The 15674-nt window shown below is 39.9% G+C and overlaps 3 protein-coding genes across 3 annotated transcripts; 1 reads left to right on the top strand and 2 right to left on the bottom strand.

Moving 5' to 3' along the window:
* Nucleotides 1-1805: 1805 nt before the first annotated feature.
* Nucleotides 1806-5851, bottom strand: LOC146638620 (uncharacterized). The gene is made up of 9 exons (XM_085370112.1): nt 5770-5851; nt 4908-5021; nt 3148-4824; nt 2944-3043; nt 2703-2851; nt 2501-2613; nt 2327-2416; nt 2099-2221; nt 1806-2009 (listed from the first exon to the last, which is right to left on the bottom strand). Exons 1-9 carry the CDS (start codon nt 5849-5851, stop codon nt 1806-1808), a joined length of 2652 nt encoding a protein of 883 aa, XP_085226238.1.
* A 617-nt stretch (nt 5852-6468) lies between these two features.
* Nucleotides 6469-7977, top strand: LOC146638619 (putative glutamine amidotransferase-like class 1 domain-containing protein 3B, mitochondrial). The gene is made up of 5 exons (XM_085370104.1): nt 6469-6516; nt 6988-7100; nt 7234-7405; nt 7492-7693; nt 7785-7977. Exons 2-5 carry the CDS (start codon nt 6993-6995, stop codon nt 7975-7977), a joined length of 675 nt encoding a protein of 224 aa, XP_085226230.1. The 5' UTR covers nt 6469-6516; nt 6988-6992.
* Nucleotides 7978-12971: 4994 nt separating this feature from the next.
* On the bottom strand, nt 12972-14367 carry LOC146638618 (uncharacterized). Its single transcript, XM_085370097.1, has 6 exons — nt 14238-14367; nt 13776-14028; nt 13605-13696; nt 13357-13496; nt 13158-13262; nt 12972-13058 (listed from the first exon to the last, which is right to left on the bottom strand). Exons 1-6 carry the CDS (start codon nt 14365-14367, stop codon nt 12972-12974), a joined length of 807 nt encoding a protein of 268 aa, XP_085226223.1.
* Nucleotides 14368-15674: the final 1307 nt, after the last annotated feature.

The following is a 15674-nucleotide window of genomic DNA, read 5'->3' as shown; positions in this document are numbered from 1 at the left end:
AATCTTTGTAGTTTTTAGTGCCTAAATGTAACCAGGTAGATTTTGATGCCTTGACTTGATCAAGTTTGCGAACAGACAAACATTTCTCATGCAGAACACAGTCTGCTGTCTCCTGACTGATAACCTGGTGACTATGCACCCTTAATACCTTTTTAAAATATTTAAATATTTCTAATATTGTGTCCAGCTTTTAATTAAGGAGTAAAAACAGTGGTATACTTGGAACAGTTAACACGTTGATGTTTTCACTTCATTTAATTGACTGGATAAAATCAGCTTTTACAGACAGAAAACAATTTCACAAATGGTTGGATCCTCTTTTTTTTTGAATGTCTGAAATCCGTCCACCTACTCTAACTTGCCAGATGTTTGCTGATTATATATATTTATCTGTATACATTTGGATGCTAAAACAAAGAAGCTGCAGAATAACTTTAGGCACAATCGCAAAGTCACAATTTGTATTTAAAATACAAATCAAGTAAGCTGTGCCTTGAGTCAAAGCTTGTTTGGTAGATTTTAGACATATTAAGTGCAAGTTAACTACAGGTTAACTACAAGTTGTACCAAATTAAGATCTGAGGACTCTCTTTATACCTTTAAAGATAAGCTTAAACAGAAGAGCTACCTGTGCAGGCTTGCTTCTGTTTAGTTTCATCCATTCATGCCATTTTTATTTGTTGTATTTTATTTTATTTTGTAATTTACTTTGTGACTTTTAGTCTTCAAAACTGCAATGTAAATGAACTTTACATGTATCAAGCTTATTTTATTATCACAAACAAAAAATTTGGCTTGTGTGGCGTTCCATATATGTGATTCTGTGTTTGGTGACTCTCAAGGTTATTATAATTATTTAAAACTGTCCCCTGCTAAAGACTAAAATTAGCACTGAAACGAATAAAAACAAAAGTATAACTATACATTTTCAAACAATAAAAACTAAACTGAAACAAGCAAACTGCTCTGGAAACTGATAGTAAACCAACTTGAAAACAAAAAGCTAAAACGAAATAAAAATTCAAGCTGATTAGAAGTTCAAAACTCTAATAATTCTGATGGCTTCAACTTACCGAATTTCCCAGAGGAACACACCCGAGGGATTAATAAAGTTTTATCTTATCTTATCTTTATCTTATCTTAAATTCTCCCTTGGAAAAAACATTTGGTGACTGTTAAACGTTATGTAGTTATAAGTTATGTACGTTGCAGATGTAATAAATGCAAACAAACGTAACATTGCATTTGCAGGGGAATTGTGAAATGCATGGAATTTATATAAAAATCCACAGTATTCAGATTAGCCCTGTTAAGGACATACAGACATGCATACATGGCATATACACCATTATAGTAAGATTAGATATTTGTTACTCATTTCATTACTTATTGTTATGCTTTTTGTTATTTTTAATGATGCACATTAAAAATAGAATATTGATGAAATCTCATGACACAATCAGCTACTTTCATTATGAGCAAAAACCTACATGTCATTTTGAACATTATGACTTTTCAAAGAATAAAAGAAAACACAACTTTTTTCAATATAGTATTTTATGAATAGGGACATATGCATTTAGAATCAATCAAATGCAGTTTTATATTTCAACATGAAAAGTTAAAAGGTGCATTATTGTAATTTTGTAATTTTCAGACAAAAGGGAAACATAATAAATAACACTTTATTAAGTACATTACAAATCACCCAGTTAGTTCCACAATGTGATTTCCCTTATTTAATAACAGCTTTACACATCAGGTTTATTAGAAATGGCAGCATATTTTAAGCAAATGCATAGAAACTACGATCCATTCCCGAGGACTGGATTTTCTTCAAGTGAAGGCGGGCAGGGTGTTGAGTTTTCAGACTCTCTTCCCGAATCTTCGGTGCTTCCCACTTCTGAAATGTCTCTTTCTGTAAGTGGTAGCTCCATATCATACTGAAAGGCAGGATTGGTCTGCCCTTGTCTGTGCCGCCTCTGAACCTCCTCAAAGATTTGAAGAACCTTGAAAGCAGACAGAAATAGCAGGTTTCAAAGTAAACAACCACCAAATTACTACAACAGAGAGAATGACTGTGTCATCTTTATATTACCTTTGATTTTGGAATGAGACCGACTCTAAAGAAACCAATTTGTCCAGTTTCAATCTTGGTGCAGTCAACCACAGTAGATGCAATGTTCTCTGGGGAGGGTCCATCACATAACACTCCATCCACCTAAGAAACAAAACCACGTCCAGTTCAGTAAAAACAAAATAAAACTGAAAAAAATTAGGAATCAGCAGCTTGTTTAGTCTTCATTAACTAAATTATCATGATTACCTTGTTTCCCAGTTTGGCATACACTTGATTGTGGTGAGTTGTATCAGCTTCACCTGTGGGGTTGGCTGATGTTACTGCAATGGGCCCCACCTATAGGAATAAGTATTAGAAGTTTATATTCACTGATTTTGGTTCATTTTTGGACATGCAATGATCAATATTGATGTCCCTTACCAAACCAATGAGATGTGTGGCTACAGAACAGTCGGGGTTTCTGATAGCAATGCTTTGTGGAGTCCCAATGTGTTTGGCAGCATCTCCCAAACCAAAGATTTCCATCCACGGGCCTGTGTGAGAAAGCAAGAAACAAAAAATGATGATAATAAGAAAAATCCCACCAGCACACAGACACACTCACGCACAGTCTTACACTCACCTCTTGGTATAACCATGCTAATGGAAGATGGCCACGCAGCCTCCATGAAGTCCAGAAGCAGAGGGCTCAGCAGGTGTCGCACCGGCTCCAGCTGCTTGACAGAGGAGATCCACATGGACATGGGACGGTCCTCTGCCTGCTTCTTCACCCTGAAGCCAAACAAAATAGCGAGATTTAACAGGAATTAGACAGCTATAAATACACTTAGGGACAAGTGAAATACATGAAATAGGAAACTCACTTGTAAGCTTTGATTACAGCATCAGGTCTGTTGCAAGCAGCCACCAGCACATAGACGGTGTCAGTAGGCATTCCACATATGCCGCCATTTTTCATGATTTCTGCATGAAGAAAGAAGAGGGGGTGATAGTAAAATGAAACCCACATCCAGCATACTAACATCTGCTTATTTGAGAACTCAGCATCAATGTATTCTATGTCTTACCTGCAATCTGTAGGACAGATGTGGCTTTACGGGCTGGTAAATGTGGACAGACAGCTGCCCCTCCCCCTGCTCCAGTCAGCTTGATAATAGGGTTTCCTAAGGGGATCTGAGGAGACTTGAAGGTGCTGTTGAAAATGTGTGCCAAGAAAAAATAAAAACTGACAAGGCCAAAGATGATTGTGACTCCTATGTCATAGCCATAAGGCAGCGAGCCCATGGCGTCCAGCAGGAAGCTGATGAGTATGAGATGGAAGGTAAATGCGTAGACAAACCATGCGACGTTCATAAACAACGCTGCAGCTGTCACTAAAATGTTGAACACAAGGAAGGTAATGATCCCAACAGCAATGTTAAGACCTCTGGTCTCCCCATACAGGCCGCCATATCGTGTCAGCCCCCACACCGTCCACATCACCCCATAGAGAATAAAGACTGTGCTCTCAAAGGTTTTACCACGAGCAAAGGCTACTGCGCCGCACAGCAGCTCCAGTGCTCCGCCAGCCATGACCACCCAGGGTAGAATCAGCACAAAGAGAGGATTTTGGCTACCTACTGTGGCTGTGATTGCGAAAGTAGCCAGCACATTGGATGCATGGCCTAACACCTCTGCATCTGCATATTTAGAGTAGCCCAGGTAAGGTGTGTGCAATTCTTTGTCATGTGCCCTGAGAGTAACGCTCTGCATCCTGCCAACTAAAGCCTTGAAACAGCTCTGCCCTGTGGGAATCTTGGTACTAGAGGCCATGTTAAAGGTGGTAATCAAAAGCATGCAAGCAGAAGCCACAAATATAGCTGCCTGGACACCTTGAGTGCCTGCTTGGAAAAAGCCTTGAGGCTGGGCTGCAAGAGCAATAGAATAGGCGACAAAGAATAGCTGGTAGAAGCCCTCCAGCAGGTCCTTCTGAGTACTGAACAGAGCCAGTATGAAGAAAAGAACTGAGAAGACAACAGGAAAGGGAACAGGTGAGTAAGGCCGAATGGAATAAAATGACAGCAGGGCACTGTAACCCTCTGCAAACGCAAAGAGGGAAGTGAAGCCATAAAAAGTGGCAGCAAGCATGTCCATACCTCTGTAAAAGAGGATACACATGCCGAGCTGGAACACGCCAGCTGTCCACAGCCAGGGGACATGACCGACAGAGAGCTCAGGGACCACACCTAGCAGGGGGCAGGCTAATACAGACGCAGATAATAAATTCATCGCCAAACTCACTGACACGGCATCATTACACCCCTGGTTCTGCTCTGCTTTCAGCTCAGCTTTCTTCTTCGCACCTGTTCCAGGAAGTTCCACTTTACCGTGAGTGATCACAGACAGCAGACGTCCTGAACCAAAGTAAAGACACACCAGACAGACAAGGAAGTAGTTAGCAGCTGTGGCATACAGGCCAAAACCTACCGCTGTCAGACCTGCGATCTGATGGGCGGAAGCTAAGGAGATACCAACAGCTATGAGAAAGAGAACTGCTTTCTTTGCTACAACAGCAGCAATGCCTATGATGAGCAAGGCCAAGATAAATGCCGCAAGGCCTGGGACAAATGCGAATCTCAGCTGTGTGGGCTGTATGACCCTTTGCCCTCCCAGGATATACACCAGACCAGAGCCACACCACAGAGCAGAAACAGTGAGACACAGGGTGGAAAACAGGCGGCCGTGGGACAGACTGTGACGGATTCCTAAGAAAAAACAGGGCAGGGTCAGGAGAAACACTTACAGCTACATGACAACATGCAATAATAAAACTCAAACCTAAACAAACCTGAGTAAGCCAGAAGCGCTGCAGTGATGAGAAGCAGAATTCCCAGTGCAGTGTGGGGGACCAAGTCTTTTTCGGGAGTGCTGCCATAACCATTCACCAAAAGCAGGAGTGAACCTGTAGGATAAAATCACTGGCTTTATCTTTATTTCTCATCTTTACCGCTTTATTATTATTATTTTTTTGCTTAAAAAAAAATCTGTTTATTTTTGGTTAACAAAAATGTGTTTTTTTTTTCACATCTATTTTTAGTTTGTTTTTTAAAGTTAACTTAACAACCTTAAAAGGATCGTCATGAAATATTATTTTATTATTATTTATATTATTCTTTAATTATTAAATCATAATTAATAATGAATTCGTTTTTTATCATTATGAACTCTTATTTATTTACAGCAGACTGGATAGTTTAAAAAATAATGCTAAAAGTGATTTTCAGCTTTTCTAAGTGTGTGTAGTTGTTATTTCATCTAATATTTTTACTTACTTTGGTAAATAGGCTGTATTCAACAAGATTCTCAAAGAGGTTACATAGAATATAAAGACATAACATCTTTGCAAGTATCCTTGTGACTGAATTATTGTACCCACCTACTCTGTCTTCTGCACTATACTAACACTACTCCTTTTTCAGCCGTTCTTTCTGGCTTAAAATGTCTTGATATCGTTCACGACAGGCGGCTGTTCGAGGTCACTTACAGCAGTTTAAATAAATCACTTTATTAAAATGTCTTTTCACCTCATGTTAATGTGACAATATGAGTTATGATTAATATGAGCGCGCATTTCGCCATGATAGTCTACATGAAAAAAACAAAACAAACACAAAGCTGGTAACACTTCGGAAAGCAAATCACAAGCTTACCACCGCCGATGCTCAGGATGCCGACGGATATGTGCAGAGAGCCGCTTAGAGCCATGGCTGTAGTGTCTCCCTCTGTCGACATGAGGCTGTTTTATACACGTGGGCGTAACATCAGCAGACACTTGAGAGGACGAACCGTGTCTCACCGGGAAATAACACGGGCAGCGTCCATGGAATATCCAACAGGCATCTGTTGTGTGTCTAAAATGAATCACTTAGGTTACATTGCATAAAAATGTAAACATGTCATTATTTGGAAGTTTGCGCATGTAAAATACACAGATAAATACATAAGTTAACCTGAATCATCGAAAAGAGTATTATTAATAAATTAATAATTATTAACCATTCCCCCGCTGCAAAAAATCCAAATCAGGATAAGACAGATATTCCTATCACAACTCACACACTTCTTCCATTCCCGGTGGCTTTAAAATGCCACTTTTTTCAAAAGTTAGGCCAAAGAAGTTAACTTTAATGTCAATGCGGTAGTTTCGTGGCTTATCTTAACGTTTTCTTTTCATAGCTCAACATTTTATTACAACTTTATAACAACGCGGAATGACTCAGCGTTTTCCTCGTTGTCGGTAACGCGGATGATGTCAGTCTGTCGGGTTACAGAGTTATTGGGGGAGGAGACAGCGGGAGGGATTATAAAGAGTCTGCTTCTGAGTTCAGTCATCACACCTCTATTGGAAAACTCGACTCCGCACAGCTGAAGAACTAGCCGACCGAGAGCCGTTCAAGGTGAGAAAATCTTTGCTTGTACTGCCTAAGTTACGTTTTAGAGACAAACATTGATGAATGAAGGATAATTCCAAGTGATAGATTTCGTTTTGTCAGCCATTTGCTTTCAGTTTTCTTTGCAGACAACAAAGGCATTAATTAATTCATTCATTCATGACATGCAAAAAAGAAAAACTGTGTACAGACGAAACTAGCCTTTGATACAACTTCATTATTCATCAGATTAAACACCCGATTCTGTAACTCCAGTTTACTGGTGTCACAAGTGTTTACTGGCAGCAGCAGCAGCACACCTGGGACTTATGTCTCACCTGCTCATGTAAATATTTTATGTTAAGGCAGAACAGGTGGCACAGAAGCAGTAATTAGCCAACTAACTGGTTATTATATCAGACTGGGAAAGAAATAGTCCATAGTCCATGCTGACTGGTGTTCAGTTAAAGGAAGATTGTTTTGTGTGTGTTTTTATAGGAATCATGGCCAAGCGTGTTGCAGTCATTCTGTCAGGTTGTGGAGTGTATGACGGCACAGAGGTCCACGAGGCCTCTGCCGTCCTTGTCCACCTGAGTCGTGCAGGAGCAAAAGTAAGGGCGAGAAAAGGCTTGTTACACATTCATCTGTGTGCTTATCTGAACCCTGTCACATTTGGAAGTATTTGAACTCCTACAACATCCCTCAATCTTGCAGAGGCTAACCTCTTATTTCATGTGTATGCAGGTGCAGATGTTTGCTCCAAATGCAGATCAGATGCATGTTGTAAACCACTGCGAGGGGAAACCCACAGAAGAGAAGAGAAACATCCTGCAGGAAAGCGCCCGTATCGCCAGGGGTGAGGTGACGGATCTGGCAGAGCTAGATGTCTCAGCACTTGATGCTGCCATCATCCCAGGTGAGACACCACAGAATAAAACACACAAGCTGTTTCTTTCTGTTGTGCTAGTTGCACTTTTGTGATGTTCTCTTGTACCCATTTAGGGGGCTTCGGTGTGGCTAAGAACCTGAGTGACTGGGCAGTGAAGAATAAGGACTGTGCCATCCAGCCAAATGTAGAGAAGGTCATCAAGGCCTTCCACAAAGCTGGAAAGCCGCTGGGTATGTGCTGCATCGCGCCCATCCTGGCTGCAAAAATCCTGCCGGGCTGCGAGCTCACCGTGGGGCAGGACAAAGAGTGTGACAAGTGGGTGAAGTATTTTATTATCAGATGTTAATGTGGGTGCAAAACTACATCAGTCAGCCGCTCTGACAGTCCCTTTACTTCCTGTCATCAGGTGGCCATATGCTCAGACAGCAGGCGCCCTGAAGGATTTGGGCTGCAAACACGTGAACAAAGATGTGGAAGAAGTTCATGTTGATGCCAAAAACAAGCTGGTGACCACCTCTGCCTTCATGTGCAACGCTCCCATTCACAAAGTCTATGATGGAATAGGTGTCATGGTTAAAGAAACGCTGAAACTGGCTTAACAAGAGTTTAATCACATTATTGATCCATGAGGTGCTTTCTTCTTTCCTTTTTTCTATCAAGCTTATCAAGCTCTTTTACCTATTTCCTACTTTTGTTTTGACCTGATGTGAAACTTTGAATGCAATAAAATTTCAATAAAAGATTATCTAACAAAGACAACACAATTCAGTTGTTTTTCCTTATTTATACGTCATTCAATAATGTCCTGACATACACATAATACAATAATCCATAATGTTCAAACCTATTGTGTTAGAAACTGTCTGGTTTATTACACCAAGGGGTTTACTGGATGAAAACATTGGAGATTTGCATTTGTAGGCAAAAGTCTGTCCGTACCTTTAAGCAAAATAACAGATAAGTAACTATTTTCGTGGCCAGCTAAACCTTTTTTGTTATTTTGTTGGAATTATTCACGCACTTTTTCTGTGTTGTTTCAATTGGCTTGTTTGCTCGAGGTTCCCCATACAACCTTTTTCATACGACTACACATGGAGTAAGAAATATGTATACCTACCAAAATCCTTGCATTGTTTAATGATGATTTAGTTAATGGAAAGGAGCCCTCTGTCACCAGTAACATTTTAACAGTATTGTCTCACTGCCTGTCAAATATCCGGTTCAACTGTTGTCGCTGGGAAACACTGGGGAACTGAAATGGGGTGTAATGGGTTGAATGCTGGCGGGTGTGTAGACTGCCACCTGCCATCTTTCCTAGAGTGAGTTAGACTGCTTTACACACTTGTCTATTTGCTTCTGGGTCTGGCAAACTAACTGGACTTTTATCATTTATTGTTCATTCAATCCATTTTCCTAATCTCTCATTATACTTTGCATCTCCAAGAGCTGGAGCTCATGTGAGCAGATATGTGACAAAAGACAGTTTGCACCCTGGACAGGTTGCCGGGGAAACTTCATGTGTCAACATGGTTATTTAAACTGCCCTGACTTCCTCATGCAGAACCACAGTTCCTCTCTTGATATCCTATCGTATGCTTTCTCTAGATCTATAAAGACTTCTCATTCTCTAAGATTGCATAAAACAGTCTGGTTAAAACGCCATTACCTCCACAGGTATCATCTGGACCAGCCACCTTTCCACTCTTTATCCTCTTCATAGCTGCTAGAATTCCTCATTATCAGTCCTCTGCACTTCCTGATTCACTGTCTTCCACTTGTCCTCCTCTCTTTATCATTTACTTCATTCGTGAGCTGCTCAGAGCACTCCTCTGATCTTCTCAACACACTCTCTTCATCTGCAATGAGGTTTTACCTGTAACTGGTAACTGTGTGTTGTTGTCACTGCAGTGTCAAATATTCTGACAGATCTCCAAAAATATCTCAGAACGACTTGTGTGGAACATTTAGGAAAACAATTAAACACTTCCTTACAATATTTACAATATTAGCATCAGTTCTTGTCATTTTAAGAAGAGGATATTTCATGCAAGAATGCTGATAAAGGCAAAGTTAGCGGTCTACACTGTCATCGTGATCTCTCAGGGTGATCTCATTTAGTAGCCAACGGTCTGCGCCGAGCATGAGCTGCTTTCTGAGTTTACCAGAGAGACACGGGGTCTTGTCTGTCACTGAAAGCTGTGTGGCAAATTAGCGAGATGATGCGTTGGCAAAAATGGGCTCATGGGAATTAAAAGTTCTTTGGGTGCTCTAACAGTGCCCCAATGAATAAACGAGGATGCAGTCGGTTCATTTCGAGTTACCTACCAAGAACGGCACAAATTAGCGGCTCAGAAACGAGCACTGAGCGAGGGAGGGAAAGGATGAGATTGATGTAAACTAAAATAATACAGTGTAAGCCCGTGATTCTATCAGGCAGATGAACGAGAGGAGGATGGAGAAGAGTCAACGTGTCGTCTGTTAGAAACTTCTTGGGACTGTGAGACTGAGGGCTAGTGCAGAATTTATCCAAATTTATCCTTCATTACAAATTATTTCACCTTGTATACCTGAAATCTGTGTTTAACAGTGACTTGCATTTTGTAAGAGCAGCAAATTATTATTTGCTGTTAGATCTCAACCCCTCCCTGTGTTAATAAAGATTACTGTGCCACCTGCGTAAATGCGCGCATTGTTCGTTTTTTCGGTGAGGTTGCAGGTACTTATTAAACTCGGACACACTAACAAAGTCACATTCATTTAAGTGCTTTAGAAATGTTAGTATGGTGTTAGTGTGTGGCTCTGGTAGAAATGAAACCACGAAAATCGAGAAAAGACGCACAAACACGTTGTAATTGTGCACCGATTTCCGAGCGGACATGCAACTCGAAAAACTGCAAATGTTTAGTTTTGTTCAGTTGTGCTCGGCAGTAGTAAAACAGTATCAATACTGAGAAAGGGACTCAACTCTAAACACTCTGTGAAGAGTTACAGGACAGAGTCAAGGTTTTAGCACTGCGCTCACAGCTTCGAGCCATCCACCCATCACGTTACCCACTTTTTATTGGAAACATGTCCTCATATATATATATTTTTTTGTTTGTTTCACACATGGTACAGCAGTAATGCATTCCCATACATAACCTTCCTTTCAATTAAAGTAACACTGTTTCCATGCATGAAAAGGAGCAGGAAGAAGAATAAATTCTTATTGATACCTGCCCCCTATCTGTGATAATACAAGTAGGCAACCAAAATTACACTATGACAATTTTCTGCACATTACAAAACAAAACAAAGCAAACAGAACAATATACTCAACAATGAGCAATACCACTAAATATCAAACTAAAAGGATCATTTTTCTACAATTAAATTCTATTCTTTTCAACTTCTTCATATTGGTTTATCATTTTATTCTTATAGCAGATTTTAAATTGAGAAACATTTATACAACACTTAAGATGATCAGTGAGAGAATTCCAGTTTCTTATGCCTATGACTGTTGGACACATTTGCCTTTGTGTGGTTCGAGCAAACCGGTGCTTAAAATAAAACTTCCTTCTGCCGTCCCCATTTTCTGAACACAATACAAATAAACTTTGTAACTTAAGAGGTAGTGTTTTTATATATATATATATATATATATATATATATATATATATATAAAAAATTTGGACCACATTAGGGAAAAAATTGAAATTGAAAATTGAAAAATTGAAAAATGTAGTGATCACGTTGTGCAGATGAGTCAGAGAAATAACTCGATCTGCTGGTTTATTGTGTCATTGTGTTGTATTGTGTCACAACATACCCTCCCTTTACTGCAAGAGGGTGTAGTGTAACCATCGGTATCCTTGCGCGGGTACTTCCAGCTCTGCCCGAAGCTTCGTAAAACAGCTTCAACAGGGAAGTCAACACAATTACAGTCTAACTTCGATACGAGGAAGGGTCAGGAGCTGACGGTAAATACTGGTCAGGTCAACGGTTACACTGTTACACAGATTTCACGGTGGTATGGTTTGTAACAAAACTATTCTGGATGAATCCTGCGCTGGACCTGCGTCAGATATTTCTCTAACTCTGACATTAACTCTGTGAAAAGCGCTACAAAACAGAATTCACCAAGAAGAGAGAGACAGTGTCAGACTTAGAGAGAGCTGAGTTCCACCCCACAGGAACGAATAAAAAAGAAAGATTCATGCAGGGAGGAGTGAGGTGTATTGTACGAAGATGGTCAGATAGACCACTTTATGCACAGTTGTAGTTAATAATGTGAACTACTGTAGTGAAATAATGTTTGAAACAAATTAAAACTCAAACATACCGTACCTGCTCACAAACAACACTGCACTTCTGCAGATTACACAAGAACTGGACTGAGCATCAACCACTACAGGTGCAGTGATGAGTCCAAATTTGAAGTTTTGGATAAAGCTGTCAGTAATGTGTACAGAGGAGGTTATGAAAGAGGTACAACAGTGAGAGTCTACAGCCATCTGTAAAACACGGTGGAGGCTCTGTCATGGTTTGGGTTGCATTTCAGCCAGTAGTGCTGGAGATCTTGCAAAACACTGATTCATTTTTCAGTATGAAAATGATCCCAAATACACAGCTGTAAAAGGGTACCCGGAAAAGCCCTATGCAACACTATCATCAGCCATGGATTGGCCTCCCCAGAGTCCAGACCTCAACAAGCAGTGTGGGATTATAATGACAGAGAATGGAACAAAAAGGCAGCCGACATTCAGAGAAGAGCTTTGAGTGTCCTTCAAGAAATCTAGATAGCTATTCCTGAAAACTACTTAAAGAATTTACAAGAAATCTGCCTACAAGAGTTCAGGCTGTTTTGAAGAATAAAGGTGATCACACCAAATATTTAGTTTCAAGCTTGTTAGAATATAAAATATAATTCCATTTGTATTACCTATTAGCCATTTTGCTAGGAAAATATACAGAACCGAGGGTTGGCTCAAGCATTTTGCACAGTACTGTTTATAATAACAGCTGTATGAGCATCTCTGTTTATGATGAGAATTGAACAGGAAAATGCAAAAATTTAAGAGTCAATAAGTTTAATTTCACAAAGTAGACTTCACTCTGCTTTGTGCATTAAATAAGAATGTAACAGCGCTTTGTGTAAAAAAAAAAGAAAGAAAAGTTTTTACTGTTGAACTCGGTCTAAATTTATAACAAATCTGTTACACCAAGCAAACATCCTGAATTGGCTTTTGGCATATTGTAGATTTTTCGTCATTAATATGATATAAAGATTTTAGTTGGAAAGCAAAATCGCCGTGAGTCTCTTTTGTTTGTATGCAATTTGTCATTTATTTCAAATTTTACAAACCAGTTTATGGCACAAAACAGTTTCTACACATTCAATTATTTAATTAATTCATGATATAGAGTTAAAGGAATTTAAACACAGCAAGTTATGTCAAAAAATGACAGAAATGTGATAAATATATCAATAATCTGAAATTTGATTTGATTATAAAACTTAAACATTTGCTTTAACAACACATTATATTTCTGTAACATATATTAACTCCTGGTCTTGCAAATTGGACTGTAGTCACATGAATACTTATATTCATGTGCTTTTGTTGGAGAAATGATTGAATGCGTCTGTCCCGCTGACCAACTTTGTTGCATGAAACTTCCTTGGACGATCAGGATCCTAAGAAACAGAAGTAAAATAAGTAAGTAAAACAGTAAAACAGAAAAATACAAGAGGAAACTCTGATTCTTTCAAAACAGGGAAAAACGTCGGCCTTACCTCTGTGGGGTAAGCACAGGTGGGAACGTAACGGATCACAAACCCACAGCGTCTCTTTTGTGATGTGTTGGCATCACTTGCATGCACAAGGAGTCCATCATGAATCTATATGTTAAAGAAACAAAAGGTCATTCATTCAACATACAATGTCTTTATCCTCATTTACAGCCTTTTAAGTTAAGAATAAAACCGAACTCACAGACATCTGTCCAGCTAACAGAGGGCATAACACAGCTTCCTCCACCTGCACCAGCTCCTCTGGGATCTCCTGGTTCACTGACAGCATGTTCCCAGGGCGGAGGGCTTGGCGATGGGGCAACATGCCTGAGCAGTGGCTGCCTACAGGAGGCAAAGCTCAACACTGTGAGTAAGACTGCTGATTTTAGAAAGCACATTTTATAGCAAGTTGTATAAAAGAAAAACAAAACACTAAAGCAGATGAAATACCTGGGATAACCCGCAGGGCACCGTTTTCTTTTAGTGAGTCATCCAAAGCAAGCCACACAGAAAGAACAGGGCCGCCAGTGATACCCCAGTACCTGAACAAACAATTAGAGTTAGGCAAAGGAAAGCAAAACAAACACGTGTTTGCTTCTTTGTCTGTTGAGTAAAATTTACCTCATGTCCTGATGCCAGGCCACGTATGGAAGTTCATCTTTTTCAGCGTGCCCATTGCTTTGGGCAATTGTTTCCTCCTTGGCTGGTTTGACCGATGCTGGGTATTTGCAGATGAAGCGGGAATCCAGCAGGATCACATCTGGGCCCAAGACGGCTGTGATCACTTGCAGGATGTGAGGGTGCTTGGTCAGCTTCATCACCCATGGATACTGGAGGTGAGCATTGTGAAGGCTGTACTGCGTGTACTCAGTACCTGGATATATGTATAAACATAACACAGCTTTCCTTAGAAAAAACAGGGCAAAATTTAGTCTACTAGTTTTAATTACTTTTATGCATATTCGTACTTTTAGAAGATAAATTCAACTCATTAATGATCTGTTGCTACTTTTTCCTCAACTGTCTTTTCTGCACTAGCATTGTCTTGTTACCCATCTCTCTTCATCGCTGTGTGCTACTTACCAAATTCCATCTCCAACTTAGAAAAGGCATCTCTTGCTTCCCTCAGCTCTGTCTCATTCAGCACAGGCAGTGCCGAGAGGAAGCCCTGCTGGTTGTAGCTCTCTCGCAGTTTCTCTGTGGATGCAGTCATCTCTGCAGGACTTGTCTCACAGACGATGGCTAAGGCTTTTTCAGAATTTATAATGTAGAAGCTGTTTGTTGAGGTGGTATTTAAGGGGTAGAGAAGATATAGAAAAGTTGGTAAGGCAAAACAGTTCCTGTTTTCCTTCGTGTTTTCAGCGACATAAAAATAAAAAAGTCCTGCCCACTTGCCATGATGGGTGAAAATAAACCATATAAACAATGTTTGTTCTGTGGACTAAAGCAAATTAAGAAAACACCCTACAGAGATGCAAAACTGACTTATTTTTCTGGAGTGGCAAAACCACAGTAAAAAACAAGTAAAATAAGAAATGTATAACTTGGTGAAATGTGGAGAATATACCACAGGGAATACAGCTGTTATTATTAACCATAACTGCTGGAGTAAATGTGTTAATAGCATCACACCTGTGCACTGTTCAGTCTTCAGTTGGTGTCTCTCCAAGTCTGGATCCTGGATGCTCTCCAATGCTTCTGCTGCACAGATTTATATAGTGTACAACCCACCTTCCAAGGACCTCCTCTCTGTGTCATCGTAAAACGTCTTTGATTTGAAATTGTGCCACACAATGATTGTCACATTCCATCCTTTTGAGGTCAATGAATACCAGAGCAGTGAACGATTTTACCATCAGGAAAAATTAATTGTATCTTAAAGGTGTGACATGTTGTGAAACAAAAACCTTTCAAGCAACATGAATTCATTGACTAAATGCCCTCGCTCATCACAACCTTTTGTTCAACACGTTCTTTTCCTTGTCAGGAATTTACAGAATGAGGAACCGATGAGAAAAAGACATACTTCATATTGTGCATAATGATGGTGTGAAGATGTTTTATTTTTCTCTGTCCTTTCCTATTATATCAGTGGTGCTGTGTAAAAGTTTTGAACCAAGCCTCTTCCGTCCTTAAACAATAGGTAAAAATCCATGAAAGACTTGAGACAAGATTTCAAGAATACATCTGGTGCTTCAGTTAAACCATCTGCTCTTCACTGAAGCCTCATCAGAAATGGTCTCTGTGAAGGGTGGCTGTCAAGAAGCTATTCATAATGAAGGGAAAGAGGGAGAAAAGGGTAAGATATCCCGAATTATATAAGAACTGGACTGACAGCTATGCCCATATGTAAACTTCTGAGCACATCTGTGGGCAGCAGGTCAAGATAGACGTAAAACAGTGAGTTTCTACAGCAATCTGTAACACACGGTGAAGGCTCCGTCATGGTTTGGGGCTGCATTTCAGCCACTGGTGTTTGGGCTCTTGTCCAGATTGATGTCACTGATGTCAGTACCTCTT

Source organism: Diplotaxodon limnothrissa, linkage group LG2, assembly GCF_057381915.1.
Source record: "Diplotaxodon limnothrissa isolate DT_005_m linkage group LG2, D_limnothrissa_male_GT1.1, whole genome shotgun sequence".
In the NCBI taxonomy this organism is placed as follows: domain Eukaryota; kingdom Metazoa; phylum Chordata; class Actinopteri; order Cichliformes; family Cichlidae; genus Diplotaxodon; species Diplotaxodon limnothrissa.
The sequence above is the reverse complement of the archived record's forward strand: the minus strand, read 5'-3'. Positions and strand labels throughout refer to the sequence as shown.